General features: G+C 48.4%; 1 protein-coding gene across 2 annotated transcripts in view; it reads left to right on the forward strand.

Annotated features, from left to right (window-relative positions):
* SEPTIN5 (septin 5) overlaps positions 1-19,044 on the forward strand; it is a 292,703-nt gene extending 273,659 nt beyond the window's left edge. The window contains exons 10-13 of one of the 2 annotated variants that reach the window (XM_085633400.1): positions 726-822; positions 8,363-8,498; positions 10,010-10,112; positions 18,205-19,044. In XM_085633400.1, the coding sequence (XP_085489526.1) occupies positions 726-822; positions 8,363-8,498; positions 10,010-10,112; positions 18,205-18,261 (393 nt within the window). In that variant the 3' untranslated portion in view covers positions 18,262-19,044. The remainder of the gene's footprint in view (positions 1-725; positions 823-8,362; positions 8,499-10,009; positions 10,113-18,204) is intronic. The other variant, XM_085633401.1, reaches the window with a different exon arrangement.
* Positions 19,045-21,062: the final 2,018 nt, after the last annotated feature.

Below are 21,062 nucleotides of genomic sequence, written 5' to 3' on the forward strand. Positions count from 1 at the left end.
CTCTAGTGCAAGGGGTGCACTTCTGCGGCCATGCCCATTTCTAAGAGTAGAAAGAAAGGGTATTTGAACGTAATGGAAGTCTGCCGTCTTGACCTAAATTCAAAATTGTCGCAGTGAGGTAAGGGCAGGTTGTGGCTTAAATGAAGAATGCCGACATACGCGACAGATGCCAAGTGACGCAGTCACGTGTTCCCCATCACCGACACCGGCTCGTTTCTAAGACTTAGTGACTGTAGTATCCTGCTGGATACAGTCTAGTGTTTCAGATGCTGGTCACACACACTAAACACCCACCCACCACAGGCATCACCAGTCAGGTGACCCTGATAATAAAATGAGCCGAGCGCACGTGCTCGAGGCCAGTTATCCACTGTCAATCTGGTGTCTGTGTAGTCCTTCATAGAGTATGTGGGCCTAGCACCCCCACCACTTTACAGTGACAGTTATATTTTTGTGTTCTTTTCAGGAAATCGACCACAACCAAATATACCTGAAAAAAACATTTAAAACGCATGCATTTGTTGTAAATGTCCGAGTTAAGTTCTAAATTAAAGGAATAAAGTAACAGGATGTATTATTCCCAAAGCAATTTCAGGATGCGTTTTAACCACACCCACACGTGCGTGGGCCTGCTTGGGTAACACCAGAGTATGCCATAGGTGTGCCTAGAAGTCTAACAGTCAGCAAAATAGCGTTTCATGACTGCCCCTTTTTTACCATTTCAGGAAAGCGCCCCTTTTGCAGTCATCGGCAGTAACACCGTGGTAGAGGCCAAAGGGCAGAGGGTACGAGGGCGCCTTTACCCTTGGGGTATTGTGGAAGGTAAGACATTCTGTTTGCTCCAACCTCTATGTCAAGCGCAGGTGTTGTACTGCATTGTGTTGTTGCATTTATATAGCGCTAACTACCCCAACATCGGGCATTGAAGCGCTTTCCCACACGGATAGCAACCTACACCGTGTAGGGGTGTGGTTGGAAGGCTGTTGTTTTTGTTTTTACCCTATGTGGGAAGTGTTCTCATGTCATGCATGACGACCACCAAAATCAATATCTTTGCAAACGAAATTAATTATGGAGGAATTGAGGTAAGGAAGCATTCTATAGAACACAGTGAATCATTTCTGCAACTGACATAGCAAAAAAGAATGTGCCTCACAAATTGTGTAACTTTGTGTCTTTTTGGAATGGGGTGTAGTATGCTGCAGCAGGGTGTGTCCCCAATCTCCCCTCTCTTGCCTAACCCCTTCACAGATGTCAGTGAGGGCTAATCAGAGTTAGAAGATGCTACCCCTGGCTTGCCCTTTGCTACCTCTGGCTTGCCCTTTGCTACCCCTGGCTTGCCCTTTGCTACCCCTGGCTTGCCCTTTGCTACCCCTGGCTTGCCCTTTGCTACCCCTGGCTTGCCCTTTGCTGCCCCTGGCTTGCCCTTTGCTGCCCCTGGCTTGCCCTTTGCTGCCCCTGGCTTGCCCTTTGCTGCCCCTGGCTTGCCCTTTGCTACCCCTGTCTTGCCCTTTGCTACCCCTGGTGCTAGGGGTCATGAAGTCCATGAAAGAACAGAAAGTAAGAAGGGCTTTTAAGACCCCAATGTCCACACTTTGTCATTCCCGCGGCCCCTTAGCAGCAAATCGCAGACTTTTAAGGGGTTAAGGATGCGACAAGTGATTAACTCTGAGGTGGTGTCAGAGGTCAAAGAGTGCTTGATGTCACTTCCGCTGCCTATACCATTTCAGTGAATTGACGTCCGTAAATCACTCCTTAAAAAAACCATCACTTTAATTTCTGTTGATACACCAGGAAAAGGAGTAAGGGACTCATTTAAAACGGTGTAATTGTGTAACGTTAAGTGTGGAACATGTACAAACAAGGACCCTGGGTTCCACCAGTGAGGTGTGACAGAACAGTTGGTCAGTATTAGTCTCGTTTTTACTGCTATTGCAACTACACAGTGCACTAGGCTGTGTATGTTTTGAGGAGTTCCTGCACAGTGATGACATCACAGTTTTGCCCTTCGAGGCATTGTTTCGACACCATCCAGTGATGTCATCCGGAAGGTTGGGTACTATGTCATAAGACATTACCTCTACGTCCCTCGTCTTCGAACCAGTCGTTACACGTAAGGTAGTATCCAATCATAGACAGGAAACAAAACAGGAAACGCTTGCTGACCCCACCCGCAGTCCTGCTAAGGGCTCTAATACAATAGCCCAATCTCAGCGTTACCTGTTTTGTTTCCAGTCTCTGACAGGACGGGGGACACTGAGGTGACTGCTGGACTTTTACCTCCAATGTGGTTGTCTCCGGTTTCTCCTTCTGCTGGGCTTTGTGAGCGCCTGGGGGTCGTCGTGGGAGCCTTTTGGAGCCGGAACGCACGAAGAAGTCTCCTGGACTTGGTGAGTATTCGTCGCTGCTGGAGCCCTGCTTGCTGGGTTTGGTTGGTCTCCTGGTCAGCAGTACTGTTGCTGCAGCGGTCGCGGCAGCGCCTATGGGCGTGCATGCACCCGGCGGCTTCTTCCTGCTTGAGATGAGGCGTCGGGGGTGTGTGATCGTCTTCAGTTGCTGCACGCGTTACAATTGCAGTGCAGGCTTTTATTGTGCTTCCCGCTGTGATTGGGAAATAAAAAACAATAAAAGAAGGAGCAGTTTTGACCTCGTATGAAGGGTTTTGGGTCGGTTCCCTCGTCGGCAAATGCTTTGTTCGGAGCAGCTCTGCCTGATTATGTGTTTGGTGACTTGGAGCTCGACTGCCGCTCTACGTCTGCATGCGAGCAGCTCGTAGAGTGCCTATGGACATCCACCTGCTGCAAGCTGACAGGGGATCCTTCTATCCTGCATTCTTTATGTGCCGGGCGGTGGTTGTCAACAGGTCTATGTGGAAGGGGTTACCAGACTGAGTTCCTGCCCCTCCACTCCCCCTGTGTCTGGCACTGTTCGGACTCTGATTCCCAGGGATGCTCTCCTGCGGATGGCTCTGTTGGAGGGGGTTTGGTAGCTGCTCCAGAAGAAGGCGAGTTTCCCTGTTCAGAGGTCGGAAAGCGGTCTGGGCAATTATTCAGTCATCTTTCTGGTCCAAAAAGTTACGGGGGGTTCCAGATAGTGATCAACCTCAATCCCCTGAACCCCTAGGGATGTCTGGAAGATCCCGTTCAAGATAGAGACCCTGCAACGTGTAATCCGATTGATTCAGGCAGGCTGTGTGATGACTATCTTGGATCTCAGGATGCTTATCTCCATGTGCCTATGGCGTTGGGATTACAGAAGTGTCTGCGGTCCACTAATGGCTGTTTTATGTCCTTCCCTTCAGCCTGTGGTCATCACCTAGAGTCTTTACCAAGGTAGTGGCTCCCCTGGTCACTCACCTTCACCTCCAGGGGTTTCTGTGTTTCCATACCTGGATGACGAGCTGCTACAGGCCCCACCTGCTCTGGTGATGTGTCAACATCTGTACTTGACCATGCATACTCTGGAGAGCCATGGCTTGCTCCTAAATTTTCAGAAATGCAATCTTCACCCTTCCACCAGTAGGTCTTTTATAGGGGCGGAGTTCGACTCAAAGTGTTTCTGCCTCAATCCAGGATCCCGCATCTGCAGATTTTGTTAAGTGCTCCGTTGCCTCGGCCCTCAGCTCCTCTGCTTCATTGGATGGAGGAGCAGTGCCACATGGTGGCCTCAGTGTTCACGATTCTGTGGCCAGGTTGCATCTTCGACCTTTGTTGTGGCACCTTCACTGGTTTGTTCGTTTCCCGCTTCAGGATTTGTCTTTGGAGATCCCGGTGTCTTCGGTTGTAGTGCGCAGCCTGCAGTGGTGGCTGGATTCTTTCAATCTCTGCAGGGGCATATGGATGCATATTTCGCTGCCGATGGTGCTCACGACGGATGCCAGTTTGGAGTGCAACTCTGAGTCATTAGTCCGTTCAGGCTCGTTGGCGCGGGTCGGAGACCGGGTGTAACTCCAAATGGAAGGAACTGTCGGCTGTGGAGAGGGCTCTTCGGTACTTACAGGAACACCTGTCAGGTTGCAATGTGCTGGTACAGTCCGACAACACCGTGACTGTGGCCTACGCGAATCATCAGGGCAGCACTCACACTCATACTTTGAATCAGGTGGCCTGTGCTGTGGAGAATTGGGTGGAGCAGCATCTCCAGGCCATTTCTGCTCAGCACATTAGATGGCAGATGCCCTGAGCCGCATGTTACCATCTTCTCAGACATTGTGTCTGTCGCCCGGGGTGTTCTGCCTAATTTGCTTCAAAGAATAGGGACTCTGGGCTTTTTATATGAGGTCCAACGTAATTGCCCAAGTGGTCAATGACTACAAAAGAATACGAAGTTCCTCAGTGTGTCACTGAACAGAAAAGTCTGAATCTGTTTAGTGTTCTCATCATAGGTCCTGACGAATCGCCACTAGATCACTTTGACTAAATAAGGCGTGAAACATGTTGACCCTCTGGGAGTAGAGCGCCTCTTGATTCTTAAATACTTGACAGTCGCCTACCCCTAATCTTTATTTTAATCAGACTGGGGTCCCACCAGAATAAAAAAACTTTTCCCGGGATTCCCTCATCTGTTTTAAACACTCTCACGTACATCTACACCCACTAGGCCCCTTATCCCCACTACACCCTTACGGCTGGAACAAAAGATCTCCGATAAAGAGCCCCTTTATAGGAGCCCGTCTGGTATTGCAGCACCGACCCGACGAGGAGCAGGCCCAAATGATGAAGCATGACACCTAGCGTGCTGGGTGTGTGAGGGCCCTAGTTCCACCCCTTTCTCCTTAAAACACCATCTACCCCCTTTTCTCTCCACTCAGAACACTAAACAGATTCAGACTTTTCTGTTCAGTGACGCACTGAGGAACTTCGTATTCTTTTGTAGTCATTGTTCTGCTTAATTTGCCAGAATTTCGGATGCCCAAAGATGGATTTGTTTGACTCCAGGGCCACTGCTTTCCTGCCCCTCTTTTGTTCCAAGGTTCCAGAGATGGGGGTGTGGAGGCCTTGTCTCTGGCATGGCCTCAGTGGTTCCTGTATGCGTTCCCTCCCTTTCCTCTCATTCCAGCATTTCTGTTGAAAGTCCAGCGGGTGGAGGGCCATGTGGTGGTGGTGTTGCCCTACTGGCCTCGGAGGCCGTGGTTCCTATCATTGTTGAGTTTGGCAGTGAGTCCCCCTTGGATCTTGCCATGGAGTCTGTCTCGTCTGAGGTCTTCCTCTCCTCACCTGATCATCCCTCTCACCTTAGCGGTCTGGAGGTTGAGCGGCAGACGTTGGGAGGCCAGAGTTTGCTGGAACACATTATATCTGTGTTGCAGGGTTCCCGGGTGTTGTCCACTCTGTCTTCTTATTCTAAGCTTTGGTCTGAGTTCTATAAGTGGTGTTCTCTTCATGCTCTGTCTTCTACTGCTTGCTCTGTCTCTGCCGTTCTGCAGTTTGTTTTGGGTGGTTTTAGTAAGGGTTTTGCAGTCTCTACTTTGAAAGGCCAGTGGGCTGCTATCAGGGCCTTCAGGGATCGGCTTCCTTGGCCTCTACGGATGGGCTTTTGCTTTCCCTGTTGTTCCGGAGTTTCTCTCTCTCCTCCCTGCTGTCCGTTCTTCCGTGCCTGCATGCGATCTTTCTCTGCTCCTGTGTGCTCTTCAGTCCTCTCCTTTTGAGCCTTTGTTCACTGTGGTCGTGAAATTCTTGTCTTTTAATTAAGGATGGGTGGCGAACTCCGCTCAAACAGCAGAGTTTGCAGAGTTTTGCCTACTCCACACTTCTCTGGAAGAGCAAAGTTTGGCAAAACACCTCAGATTCGTCCGCATGCAAAGTTTGCCCCTGCCGCCCACCCCTACGCTTTTGTTTAACACACACCTGGCACTGCAGGTTGACGTGCACAGTGCTCATCGTGTGTGCCATGCTTTAGAAGCATTTTTGTTCGAGTGCATGCACAAACATACCAGAGCCGATCAGATCCAGTTTACTCAGGGTTACTTCAAGACGTGGACACCATTACACTTTGTCCAAAATGAGCTACCATATGCAGAAATTACCAAGCATAGACACACCAGCAGCACGAGCCATTAGTATGAGAAATTGTTTATTTGTGTTTTAGCAATATTAATGCTTTGCTGTTGTACTGTGGTTACAGCTGACTATAAAATCCAGATGTAACATAGAGTGACCATTTTCATGTTGTATCAGGTTAGCAATCCACAGAGATCCATACGTATTGATGTCAGATGCTGTGTTAGCTAAAATTTATTTGTCGCCTATGGACATCAGCGCAGTCAGCACCTACCACTCAGCAGGTTGAGCGGACAATGCGGCGCCAGCCATTATGGTGCTGCAGTCTGGCCTCATTCCTTCCTGTCCCTGGGCAGAATTTTTACAGTCGACCGTGTACATCTGATTGGTTGGTGACAGTGCATAGTATGCTGAAAAATCATTTGTAATTATTTATTGCACGTGTACACTGTGTTGTCTAATAAAACATGTATATTTTTCCGCTTCCTGTAGCCTGCCTGGGGGAATGCGATAAACATTATAAGATATTATGAAAGCGTTAAAAAAAAAAAATGGCACAGTGTGTGACGTACATAGTTAATGCAGAAAAATAAAAAAAAATTAAAGTGAATTGACACATACGAAACATCGTGTAAAATTAGGAATAAAAACCTACTCCAATATATTTTCATACATGGGCATTGTAAATAATAATTTATACAGTGAGGGTGAAGACTAAGCAACAAAGCACTGCTGCTGCTAGAGTCCTCGTTACCTGGGTCTCGGCGTGTCGTTCTCCGTGCCCGGGCTGTCTCCTCCTCCTCCTCGGCGGTGCAGGATTCTTCTTCTCCTCCAGGCCTGGGCTGCAATAATGAAACCCCTTCGCTGCAGGACTTGCAAGGACTGCACATGCGTGCACATGGAGAGTGGAGACCGGGATAAGGTCTCCACTCTCAATGCGCGTGCCTGCGCAGTCATCGCGAGTCCTGCAGCGAAGGGGTTTCGTTAGTTACGACCCAGCCAGGAGTCAGGAAGGCCTGGACTCTGGAGAAGAAACACTGCGGATCACCGTCACGGGCGACGGCAGAAGTAAGCTGGTAAAGCAGGTGGCAGTCTGGGGGTCAGGAACCCTCCAGGTCTGAGTGCATAGGGCGGAGCGGAGTTCCACTGAGTTTTTAGGCAACTCCGCGGAATTCCTCATAGTGGCACTGGGCCAACTCCGCCCACCTTTATTTTTATGTGACTTTCCTGGTGGCTATCATGTCGGCCAGGAGGTTGGGTGAACTTTCTGCTTTACAATATTCCCCTCCTTTTTTGAGCTTTATGGACCATGCAGTGGTATTATGCTTGGATTCTGGGTTTCTTCCTAAGATTCATTCTAAATTTCATACTTCTCAGGAACTGGTGTTGCCTTCTTTTTGCTCTACTCCTTCTCCTGAGGAACACTTGCTGCAAACTCTGGACATGAAACATGCTTTCTCTGTGTATGTGGACAGGTCTGCTGTTTTTCATGCTTCTGTCTGTTTGTGACTTTTGGTCATGAGAGCCGTGGGAAGGCTGCCTCTCGCCTGACCCTGGGTCGTTGGATTAAAAACACAATTTTTTGGCATATCAGGGCTCTGGTTTGCCGTGTCCTTCGGGTGTCTAGGCCCAGTCCACTCGTGGGGTCTTGGCGTCCTGGGCCACTTTTAATGGGGTGGCGTTAGATGAAATCTATTGTGCTGGGACTTGGGCTCTGAGTCTACCTTTATTAGACATTATCTTTGAATTGCGGTCTGAGTGACCATTTGAATTTTGGGAGTGTTGTTTTGTGTGCTGTTCTTTGATTTGTTGCTCATGCCATTAAACTCACTGTTGTGCACATCTCTCCTGTGTGATGTCTGTTTTTTTTCTACTGGTGTTGCAAAGGCCTTCAATGTTGGGTGTCTGCTTTGGTATGCCTTACGTGTTATGACTGAGTCGAGGACAAGGGACTTAGAGGTAATGACCGTATTACTCTCAGTCCTACACGTCCTCGACCCAGTCATACTGCCCCCCCCCCCCCACCCGCCCGGTATCAGGCCTTTGTGGTGCTTGGGATGTCGGGTAATGCAGAGTTTTGGCTATGGTATTATAGCCTCTAGCAGGTCTGTGGGTGGGGTTAGCAAGCATTTCCTGTTTTGTTTCCTGTCTATGATTGGATACTACCTTGCATGTTAAGACTGGGTCGAGGACGAGTAGGACTAAGAGTAATGAGGATTACCGGTAAGTAATCGGGACATTCTGAGCAAGTGTTTAAGCTATACTGAGACAGATGCTATTTGCAGTGGTGGTTTGTGGTTATAAGGGCTGTTCTGTGGCATTGATATCTGACTGGTGACCTTGTCCCACCGCTCTTTCTGTAGTGGAGAACCAAGCACACTGCGACTTTGTGAAGCTGCGGAACATGCTGATCCGGACGCACATGCATGACCTGAAGGATGTCACCTGTGACGTGCACTATGAGAACTACCGGGCACAGTGTATTCAGCAGATGACCAGGTAGGGCTCTGTGCACCTATCCGAGGCACTGGACCACTGAAACAACACCAGCCCTGCAGGATGCCAACCCTACAGTGTGTTCAGGGGGGCTCTGTAACCCGCCCCGCCCCACCCTCCAGCCTAGAAGCCCTCAGAGTCAGGGGTCAGCAGAGTGTCTCAATAGGGGAGAGCAAGGCCAATCCAAACATGGCTCCTGTACCCCAAGTCACATATCACAGTGTAAGGGACCTCACCGCTGAGCCAGCGCTTCCCAAGAGCCCTGCCTGGCATATGTCAGTCTGTGACTGCTCAAGGAGGGTGAATGTAGAACTCTGTGAGTGATTATTTAAAGAGTTTGGTTGTATCCCTCTGTGAGTGAGTGGTCCAGGCATGCAGCCCTATGTCTTTGTGAATGACTCAGCGTGTGGTAGTCCTGGTCCAGGAGTACAGCTCTAACCTTCTGTGATTGACAGGGCCAGGAGTATAGCTGTACGTCTCTGTGAGTGATTGGTTCAGGAGTACGGCTCTAAGCCTCTGTTAGTGACTGCACCAGGAATAGGACTGTACGCCTCTGTGAGTGACAGGGCCAGGAGTACGACTCTACGTCTCTGTGATTGACAGGGCCAGGAATACGGCTGTACCTTTCTGTGAGTGATTGGTCCAGGAGTACGGCTCTGAGCCTCTGTTAGTGACTGCACCAGGAGTACAGCTGTCCTTATCTGTGAGTGATTGGTCCAGGAGTATGGCTCTAACCCTATGTTAGTGACTGCACCAGGAGTACGACTGTATATCTCTGTGAGTGACAGAGCCTGGAGTATGGCTGTATGCCTCTGTGAGTGATTGATTCAGTTGCATGGCTGTACGTCTCTGTGAGTGATTGGTCCAGGAGTATAGCTGTACGACTCTGTGAGTGACTGGTCCAGGAGTACATCTCAAAGCCTCTGTTAGTGACTGGACCAGGAGTACAACTGTACGTCTCTGTGAGTGACTGGGCCAGGAGTATAGCTGTACGTCTCTGTGAGTGACTGGTCCAGGAGTACGGCTCTAACCCTATGTTAGTGACTGTGCCAGGAGTACTTCTGTACGTCTCTGTGAGTGCAGTGGTGACTGCTCCCGGGAAGCAGCAGTGGGCCAGATAGGGGAGAGGCTGGGGGCCTTTTAAAAACATCATGTACCTGCCGGCCGGCCGGCTGGCTGACGGATGCCCCTCCTCCGTCTACACCTCAGTGTGTAGTAATTCAGACCCAATAGTACACTTTTTTACATCCACAAGAAACACATTTTTCGCTGATGTGCATTGGAAGCAAAAATATAATACCCTAGTGCTCCTGTCTCCTGCGAAAACAATGCTGGGCTATTAAAACTATATGCAATGTTTTTTTTTATATTTTAATGTTTACTGCACGCATACGGCTGCTGTGTTTTTCTTGTATTTGCTTGGAATATGCTTGCAATAACACAAGTAAATAACCATCAGCCTGCCAAGGCCTGACCTATTGGCTTTGCCACTGCTTGTTTCTTTTTGTTTGCAGTAAACTTACTCAGGACAACAGGATAGAGAGTCCGCTGCCCATGCTGTCCCTGCCCACCCCGGATGGCGAAACGGAGAAACTGATCAAGATGAAGGACGAAGAGGTATGTGAGCCTGTGCGGGTCCTCCTGGGCCAATGCATGCAATGCACCCCACGACTCTAGAGATACACCTCTGGTCCCCGACTGCCCCATCTATCGTGATAGAGTCCGCTCCCAGCTCTTTCACAACTGGAATAAACAGAGCTGTAGAGCAGACTGAGGGCCCCCATGTTTCATAAAGTACTACTTGCTTCAGCTTTGTTGTCTACTGTCCAGTGCTTAATTTGTAAAACAATAAGCGCCAAGGCTCTAGTCAGCAGGCCACTTCCGCTTGCACCGCCCATTGCTGCTGTAAATTAAAGTAACAGCATAACTAATAAGTCACACTCCTACAAGTGTGACAATTCTGACCATTTCAGAACCCCCAAACTTAAAAGAATGGCTGTGGCAGCTGGAACTAGTCTTCATGTATATTGAAATATAAACAACAGTTTTTGTGCTCATCTATGAATTAAAAAAACAGCGACACCATGTGGCAGACTGTCATGGGTACCGGTGCTGACAATTAAGTGCTGGTGCTGAGCACCGAAAACCCCATACTCAAATGAATCACTTCTACAACCCTATTGTGGAAGTGGTGTGGCGCCGCGGCCAGGGCGACTGACTCTGGGGATCACGGTTCGATCCCCGGCGCCGGCGGCAGATTAGCCCAGCACCATGTGACTCTGGGCAATAGCTGGCCTAATCTTCCCGACGGCCCCCAGCGCCTAGAGATCCTTACGGGTGATTGTTCGCGCTTTACAAATGTTGATTATTATTGTTATTATTAGGGCCGGTAAGTCTCATAAGGTGACAACAGGTGCAAATAACATCAGCTCAAGTTGTCATGTGTATCTTTTCACAGAATGATGAACTTGGTAGTAAGTAACTGGGACTAATGTGAGCGAATAGTTTTCGAATCAATTTTGCACGTGAATTCAGCTCAAGGCTGGAGTAAGTGCTGTGCAAACACCAATGCAAGTGTAATTTGCCCTAAGTTCATTTTTTAATTTCTTGTTTTATATAAGGATGTCAGATATTCGTAGGTTTGATCCGATCAATATAAACAACCACTATTTAGGTCTCCGAAGAAGAATTTATTTAGGAAGTATAATGTTAATCATGAGCTTCAAATAATAAACTAGACTATGGGCTTGATTTAGATCTCGGCGGACGGGTTACTCCGTCTCAACCGTGATGGATATCCCGTCTGCCGAAATATAAGTCCCATTCTATCCTACGGGATTTATAGATCGCCGGACGGGATATTTGTAACAGTTGTTACAGAGTGACCCATGCGTTATATCTAAATTAGACCCTATGTGCTAAAAATGGGTCAATGGTTGGCATTATATATAGTTAAAGTGCTAACAACTAATTTAAAACTTATCCGCATTAAAGGAATAATAATGGATAGATTCATTTGATAAGAAATCTATGAGTATTGCTAAATTTGAAGGATATTGGAAAATATGGAAACTATGGGAGAAGAAGGGTTTAGATCATTGGGCGTGTCCATCTCCTCATGCTCTCTGCCAGATCCAATCCCGCCGTCGCTCTGGAAAGAAAGAGCGGATGGACTATACCAAGGTGTATTATGGGTATGTAATCAATCCCTGTCCACTGGCACAGTGCCATATGCATAGAAAACAGCAATTACCCCAATACTGAAGAAACCATCAGCAAACAGAAATGACCCCTGTAACCACCAACCAATCTCTCAGCTTCCATTCCCTGTAAAGTGTGTAGAAAAATGTGTAAGCAAAAAATGAACTAACTATCTAGAAAACCAAACATCCTATAAATTGAATAACTGGTTTTAGACGAGCACATGGTGCGGAAACAGCACTAATTCAGGCATTGAAAGAACTGAGGCTGACGTTAGACAGAGGGCAGGTGGCATTATTGATTTTATTGGATCTATCAGCTGTTTTCGATACTGTCAACCAACAAATACTACTCGGCAGACTGGAAGAGGTAGGGGTGGAAGATACTTTTCTGAATTGGGTTTAATCATACATGTGAGACAACTGCACTTCTGCCCTACCGATCAGAGTTTAATGAAGTTACCTATAGGGTACCCCAAAGTTTGGACTTCAGTCACTACAGGCCTCAGCCTCAGAGAAGCTTTGGAGCTTCGTAAGCTAACCTCGTATGTGTACCAAGTTTCAGGAAGGTAAGGTCTGGCGTTAAGTCCCTCCAGGTAAGGCAGCTCGGCTATGGAACAAACTACCAGCCCCTCTTAGAACTAATGGAAACCTGTACAGCTTAGGAAGAGCCTAAAACATGGCTCTTCCCGAAGTCGAAACGTAGGGGCATATCATCAAGGGCGGGTGATAAATATCGCAAATTTCGCTTAGTGCTTGCATATTTATCGCCGGCTAACTCTGGGATTTATCGCCCGGTTAGCGCGTTATCAACAACGCGCATCGCTGAGGCAATAAAAATTCCAGAGTTAGCTGGCAAATGTGCGATTATCGCTGGAAATCCAGCGATAATCGCACAACGATTGGCGATACGTGGTTGATAGGACAGGGCAGACTTACCCATTATATCCAATTGAAGGTGGATATAATGGCTAAGTCAGCCTGAAAGCAGGCATAAGGAAAGTAGCGATAACCGCGGTTAGCGCTACTTTTCTTATCGCTCTGCAGGTTAGCGTTCACATTGTTGATAGGAGATATGTCGGTTAGCGACATTTCTCCCGTTGTTTTGGGGAGGAACGTCCACTTTGCATCTCATTAGAAATGCAAAGCTGGGCGTTAAGGGAAAGGGCGCTACGGCAAGGATTCACGCGATAGCGTGACCTTGCTAATAGTGCGATTAAATTATCGTCGCTTTTGGCCCGAAAACGGACGCTAAAGCGGCAATAATTTTATCTCGGTGCTTTGATGATATGCCCCCCAATTCTTACCAGACTCTCTGTGGCAGACTTGAGAAGATTTCATGTTTTAACAGGCAACATACCAGCGCCATGACACCTGTAACGGTGAACGTAGAACTTTAAAACAGCTTGTCAATAACAATAACAATAAAGGGATGGGTCAGTACCATATCCACCTTATAGACAAAGAATACACTCTGGGGCTGATTCACAAACCTAAACTTACACTTTTGTTTAAGTTTATGATTTTTTGCAATTCACAAAGAAACTTTAGGAATAGTATCTTTATGGCTGTAGAGTCCGTACTCATGGCGGAGACTCCACACAAAAAAAGAAAGACGGTCCTAAAAATACTGCTTGTAAATTCTCTTGGCAATTGCAAAAAGTCATAAAATTACACAGAGGTGTAAGTTTACCTTTGTGATTCCGGCTCTGTTTCTCGTTGGAGCATTGCTTAAATGGGTACAAATTATATTTACATCCTCTTTAGCACTTACTTATGCGCTCCTCTGACAGTGGCGACTGCCAGTAGGGAAAAGTGGTGCGGCAATAATAAAAAAACATGTAATTCAAACTTAGCTGCTGCCTCGCCGCCTGCCGCCTTGGTACTCGCAGCTCTTCTTCTGATCACAGCCTACCAGACTCCCGTGCGCCAATCAAGACGCTCCTCTCATGCTGGTAATATTAGTACCCATCATAGGAGCAGTGTCGGGAGTGGGCGGAGTGGGCCGGTTTGACGCTATAAGAGGGACTGGAAGCCTGTGCCAGGTTCTCTCCATGCACAAGCCTGGAGACATATAAGTGCACATCAGGCTTTGGCTGTCCTAAGACAGCCGGCCAGACCACTGCAAGTGCCCTCCATGCTTGCCCTGGCCCTGCCCCCAAGACTAGGGTCGGCTCCACCTCCAGTCATGATTTTTTTTTAATCATAAAACTCCTTTATTCATTTACTTTATATGATTTTATGCTGCGGAGGCAGTGGGGTGACGCTCCTCCACCATAACGGAGGAGCCACCACCACCCACTCATCTCCCAGGGTCTGTTAAAAACAAGTCAAAATCCCCTGAGGTGTTGCCGGGTTTCTGACTTCATTGACCCCATCAGGCATACTCCAAGGCGTTCTACGATTCTCATTCGAATATGTCATGTTTATGCATGCAGAAAACGAGAATTTCTACATTGAAGGTTTTTCCAATACCAGGAAAGCATTTTGACGCTGCCCCAGATTTCCAAATTATGTAAACCTGTGGAGGTGCCAAATCCTTATGCCTCCCGAAGTGAGGAGTAACGAGGAGAAATTTCTCTATTTCTCCTAGTTTTTTCCTCTTTCAATGTGTCCTGCATTCTGCAGCACGCATTGAAAGAGGAAACCGCTTCTTAGGATTGTTTCTGTGCAGGAGGTGCTCCTTCCTGCACAACAGGAATCCTGCATGTGCCTGAGGCACCCTGGCGCCATGGTGCAAGGGTGTCTACGTTGGCTCTAGGCTGCCGAAATGGTGTCGGCACAGGGAGAAAGGACAGCATTACACCATATTGCATAAATATGGTGCATTCCAGCCCTTTTAATTTGGAGTAGCGCATTGCAGCAAGTGACTTGCTGCACTGCCCTACGCGAAATCCCTTAAGAGGGCCTTGGTGTCCATGACAAAGCCTAGAACCGCCCCTCTCTTGCTTTCTCACCCTTTGCACATTCTGTCCTGCTCTCTTCCTCACTCAGTCTCGCAGTTTTTATGCTGTTTCCTCCTTGCTCCCTCGGAGATTTTGACAAGGTTTCCTACCTTTGCTAGTGATCTCAATCATATCCGTTCCCACTCACTTTCACTCTTATTCCTGCTTCCTCCCTCACATAGTCTCACACCCTTTCCCAGTTTTTAGGTCAAGTCATCAGACAACGCAAACAGTCTGTAAAAGACCTATTGTGGGCTTATCGAGAAATTACAGCCCGCCCATTGCTTACCATTGGTTGGCTTTATTTTCACTGCTTATTCGATGGCTGTCCTTGTCCATCTTGTGTTTGTCCCTTCCCTGGAGCACAGCACCTTCACCATCTATCTGACTGGCTAATTTCTGTCCTTCTACTGCTGACTTTTGAGGAAACTATTTTTTTTCCCTTTTGACTCAGCACTTCATGAGAGTACCTGTGTTTTCCAGCTCTCTCCCTCTCGTGCTTCTGATGCCCATATACCTGCCTCACATATACTACAAGCTCTGCCTCATGTGCTTCTTTCCCTGGCCAAACTCTTGCATGCTTTTTTCTTGGTGTGTATCTCCTCATGTTCTCAGTGTTGCTTTTCCTTTGTGTGCTCCTTCCCTCCCACCCACTCCCTGCTGCTTCCCATCCACAGCTCTCTGTTACTCCTCCCAAACCCGCTCAGCCCTTTTTTAAAATAAATATTTGTATTTATTTTTTCCAGCAGGGCCAGGCATCACATTGCTGCTGGCCTCATGGCCTTACAAAAAAAGTAAAAATGTGCTCTCATGCAATTCAGTTTCATATATGTTTTTTTTTATTTCTTGGATTAGTAAATCAAGAAAAGCTGCCTGCATCTTTCAAAGACACACAGTCATGGTGATGCACGTGCATGTTTTCAAATTGACTTTGCGGGCCGAGTCATTGCGCCTTTTTTAACCCCTTCCCTGCTCATGACGGAACCGTTCCGTCATGAGCCACGGTTGTCGTGTGCTCATGACGGAACGGTTCCGTCATGACAATCCTGCCGGCGGCCGCTCCGCCTGCGCGGCGCTGTTTCCCCGCCTGTGCGGGGCGACAACGCAAATGGGCGGAGTCATGACGGAACCGTTCCGTCATGAGCACAGCTCAACTGTGGCTCATGACGGAGCGGCTCCGTCATGAGCACAGGCCCGCCGCGCTGCCCCCCTGCCCCCCCCAGCGCTGCAGCGGAATGTCCGCAGCAGCGAAGGGGTTAAATGTAGCTTTTTAGGTCGAGCCTAGAGCAGCGCATGCGCTGCTTGCTCAACTTTTAGTAGGGGGGAAAAAAAGTGCTACCCACAAGCTTTTCGTGGCCTAAAGCTTGCGTGCATGTGCGCGTGAATGCGCGCAGCCGCCATCTGCCTTTCTCATCTCATTAAGCCTTCAAGATGTCATGGCTCATTAAGTGCTTTTGCGCGCAGCGTGCCAGCACACACCTCCCTCTGCCTCTCTCTCCTGCTGCAGCCCCCATCTATGCATTCCGTGGGGCCAATGCTTGTGCTATAACCGCGGCACACACGCTTTACTTTTAACATTAAAATTGAAGCGCAGGTGCAGCGATTATAACAAAGGTAAAGAAATAGATGTTTTTTTCTATTTCTTTACTTTTGCTATAATCGCGGCACCCGCGCTTTACGTGCCGCGATTATAGCAAAAGTAAACATACTTATAAGGTCCCAAAAGCGAGACCTATTGGCTATGCCAATGATTGTGTCAAATGGTGATAAAATCAGTGGCGAATGATCCATTGCCGCAAACAGACTGTGACATAGTCGACTGTCACGTGCCATTCTGCTCTTTGCACAGCAAACACTACTCTTCCTTCTGTCAGGCTTAATTTCCATTTGAAGTGGGCTGCATGCGAGATATTTTAAGCAATCAACACTGAAAAAACAGCCCGGCTACACAGACTTCTTATCCATTGAACCATGCAGGGATCTGAGCTGCGTGTCGGGGTTTCACAAAGATACAGCTGCGGCAGGAACCAGCCTGCTGGCGAAAAACACATCCCACACTGACGCGATTTCATAAACCCAGCATGAACACCAAACGCCGGCCTTCCTTTTCCTGAAGGGAAACACCTTCTATTAACAACTACCAAAGTAAGATTGGTTGCCTCTCGGAGCTCACCTCTCGGACTTTTACTGACAGAGGTTGTCCGGCTCTCTACTGCAACACCGGCCTGGAGCCCGCGGGCCTCCTATTGTTGTTAGCAGGCAAGACCACTGTTCCTGCTCTTAGGTTGTGTCTTTTCAAGAGAGAGCGCAGCCGGTTCAATATTGCACTTAACTGTTTAGCACCAACCCTTATTGTGGCACTGTTTCAACAACAGGATTGCAATTGCAGTCGGTGTTGTGATGATGCGGAGTGGTTCTCTTTTTACTGACTGTAAATTGTAAAATGCATATAATCACTGTAACCTATACATTGCATACTTCTGCAGAAACAGTTGTTTACGACTGGAATGTTTTTAAGCATGCGTTCCGATTCTCCTGCAAAAATGCAAAATGCTAAGACGAGTCTAGCGTTAGAGGGAAGATAATTATTTTTCTTCATATACATAACCAGGGAACAAGTCCTAAACAAGCACTGGCATAGCCAATAGGTCTCGCCTTTGGGACCTTATATGTGTTTAGTTATGCAGCACAATATCCTTGCTGCAACAACATCAAGTGTTGCATGGCTAAACTTTCCCCAACACTCAGTGCCTTTTGTCACTTTTTCATCCTCACTGAAACAGTCACATCCTTGATACATTCTTCCTCGTCTATCAATCACTTGCTTTCACCTTTTTGTTTTTTCCAGCTCTCATTCTCGCATACATTCGCTCCCTTTTCCTGCTCTTTTCTCCTTAATCTCTCACTCACTCTCACACCACATTCCCACCTTGTCCTCCCCTTTCAAGAATTTGATATTTCTTGCACGCTTCAGCACCCTTTATTTTTTTTTGATACCTGCTTCTTGACTTGCTCTCACGCTTTTCCCACTCAAACGTCTTTGTTCCGTGACACACTCTTACATCATTTTTCAGCTTTTTCATCCTAACTCACTCACACACTCATATACTTTCGCTGCCCTATCCCTGTCACTCACTAACTGTGCGAACATTTTTACATTTTCTCTTGCTTTACTCATCATGTTCTCTGCGTCTTCCTTCCCTTTCTTGTCATTGACCCCTCCCATGCTGTGACACCTTTTTCCCGCTCTTTTGTCCTCACTTTTGCACACACGCTCACACTCTCCTCCCACTCATTTGTCTTTATTCCGTGACACACTCTTACACCATTTTCCAGCTTTTTCATCCTTACTCACTCACACACCCCCATACTTTCGCTGCCCTATCCCTGTCACTCGCTAACCGTCCCAACATTTTTACATTTTCTCTTGCTTTACTCATCATGTTCTCTGAGCCTTCCTTCCCTTTCTTGTCATTGACCCCTCCCATGCTGTAACACCTTTTTCCTGCTCTTTTGTCCTCACTTTTGCACACACTCTCACCCTCTCCTCTTCTCCTTCCGTAGCTGCGGCGGATGCAGGAGATGCTGCAGAAGATGAAGCTACAGATGCAGGAGCAGTGAGGACGCACTCCCTCTGGTCTCCCAGATCCCGGGGACCCTCTACCTTCGACCCAGGCCCGCTGGGAGCACAGGCAGCACATGGCACAGAGACTTGTGGGCATCGCCTTCCCAAGGGCACCTTATTTATTCTCAACGGCGGCGAGAGCACCCCTTCCCGGATGGCAGCGGTCAGATGGCGGTCGTACAGGAAGCTGGTTTTGTTTTTGCCAAGATTCTTGCTCTGCGCCTCCACCGCCTCCGTTTTCAGTTGTACTAGAAACTCGTTTTTTTATCTTTTATTGTACATTATTTAAGTTCTTGTTTTTACTGACTTTGGATTGGATTTGTTTTCCTGCACGTCATTGGTCGTTCACAGTGCCCGTTCAGTATTCCCCGCCTGCCTTCCTAATCCTATGCAGCTACATCCGGTGTCAGCCTCCGCCAATCCTTATTCCAGACTCTTCTGAGCTCGTTCATATCTGCTTCACTTCACCTGTGGCGCACTTATTGGCTAGTCTAGGGTACTTTTCCGCAACCTCAAGATGGCCTCGAGTATGAGTGTCTCCGTATCAGTGTGATATTTATTTCACATTTATCAAGCCCAAGGCCGGCCTTGGGGATGGACGAGCTGGGCCCAGGCCTGGGGCGCCAGTATCCCTAGGGGCGCAGCTGGGAGCTGCCTGACTTAATGCAATGCAACCAGCAGCTCGTCCATCCCACTTGGTCTCGATCTGGTCCCGTTAAAGACTTTGTAATCAGCCCTTAATGTACCTCAGCGTAACTGTTAGCACCCCATCAATCCCCTGCCCTCCTCCAATCTTCCTCACACCTCCTGCCTTTACGAGCCCCCTCAACAAACACAACATTTTCTTCTTGTCCAAGGCGCTGTCCCAGTCAATCCGATTTAGGGCCGGCCTTGTTTGCACCAATACCATTGGGTCGATAAATAGCAACTATTAAGAGTTTTCCCCAGAGAAATTGGAATTGCATGAAGATTTTGAGTCAGTTTGCGCCAAAATACACATTTCCCGATACATTCTAGGGCCCTTCACCAGTTTGACCTGCTAATATTTACCTGGGAAAACTCTGAGGGGTGCGGAAAACTTTCACCTGCTTGTCTTGTGATTGTGTCACCTGCACAGGAAAGGTTTGACTGAGGCATTTGTAATGGAGGCCTGACTGTGTCTAGGCCCCAAATCCCTTCCCAAAGGGGCGTGGGTCCCATTGTAATGGAGGCCTGGCTGTGTCTAGGCCTCAAATCTCTCCCCAAAAGGGCGTGGGTCCCATTGTAATGGAGGCCTGGCTGTGTCTAGGCCTCAAATCCCTCCCCAAAGGGGCGTGGGTCCCATTGTAATGGAGGCCTGACTGTGTCTAGGCCTCAAATCCCTCCCCAAAGGGGCGTGGGTCCCATTGTAATGGAGGCCTGACTGTGTCTAGGCCTCAAACCCCTCCCCAAAGGGGCGTGGGTCCCATTGTAATGGAGGCCTGACTGTGTCTAGGCCTCAAACCCCTCCCCAAAGGGGCGTGGGTCCCATTGTAATGGAGACCTTGCTGTGTCTAGGCCTCAAATCCCGCCCCAAAGGGGCGTGGGTCCCTCTGTACGAGGACGCGCGACCCTCGTCAGACTGTTTGTCTCTAAAATGGAATATTTCTCTGTCTGGGCCCTTCAAGGGTAGTATTGATCATCGCTTGAGATATTTGCGGGCAAATACGAGATAAAGTGCCCCAACTACATGACTGGACTGTGAGACACACAAGGCTTGGCATGGCTTGAGTATGCCCAGTTTGGGGGTACCACAATCCCTATTTTGGATGATGTCCAAACCCCCCCCATCCTTCTAAGCAACATTCCAAAGTGTCCCCGTTGCTTTGACTGTTACCTCAAAATGGTCCTGTTTCCCCGACCCACCATCACCATCTCAAAACCTACTAGTCATTCTCCTTCCACTCCAAATCCCAAATCACATTGTGCCCTGCCCTAATGCAGTCACAAAGCATGTCTGGTGTCCTGCCCTACTGCAGTTACAAAGCATGTCCAGAATTCTGCCCTATTGTGATCATAAAACACAACTGATGTCCTGTCCTTCTGTCTACACAAACCATATCTACTGTCCTGCCCTCCTGTGATCACAAACATATCTACTGCCCTGCCCTCCTTTCATCACAAAACATATCCAGTGTCCTGCCCTCCCATGATCACAAAAACATGTCCACTGCCCAGCCCTCCTGTCATCACAAACCATATCTAGTGTCCCCAACTCTGAAAACACAAACTGGCATGCCTGCGGCCCTCCCCATTCAAAGCCTACCTAATGACCCTCTTTCTCCGCCCCTACAAAAATGACATATCACAGTGGGACCCCCAGTCCCATCCACCCGCTGCATACCTGGTGCCCTCCCCCTTTCAAAGTCTACCTGGTGACTCCCCCCCCCCCCCCCCCGCTCCTCCTAATATGACACAGAACAGTGGGACCCCCAGTTCCATCCACCCAGTGCATACCTGGTGCCCTCCCCCTTTCAAAGTCTACCTGGTGACTCCCCCCGCTCCTCCTAATATGACACAGAACAGTGGGACCCCCAGTTCCATCCACCCACTGCATACCTGGTGCCCTCCCCCTTTCAAAGTCTACCTGGTGACTCCCCCCGCTCCTCCTAATATGACACAGAACAGTGGGACCCCCAGTTCCATCCACCCACTGCATACCTGGTGCCCTCCCCCTTTCAAAGTCTACCTGGTGACTCCCCCCCCCCCCTGCTCCTCCTAATATGACACAGAACAGTGGGACCCCCAGTCCCATCCACCCGCTGCATACCTGGTGCCC

This window comes from Triturus cristatus, chromosome 11, assembly GCF_964204655.1.
Source record: "Triturus cristatus chromosome 11, aTriCri1.1, whole genome shotgun sequence".
Taxonomy (NCBI): Eukaryota; Metazoa; Chordata; class Amphibia; order Caudata; family Salamandridae; genus Triturus; species Triturus cristatus.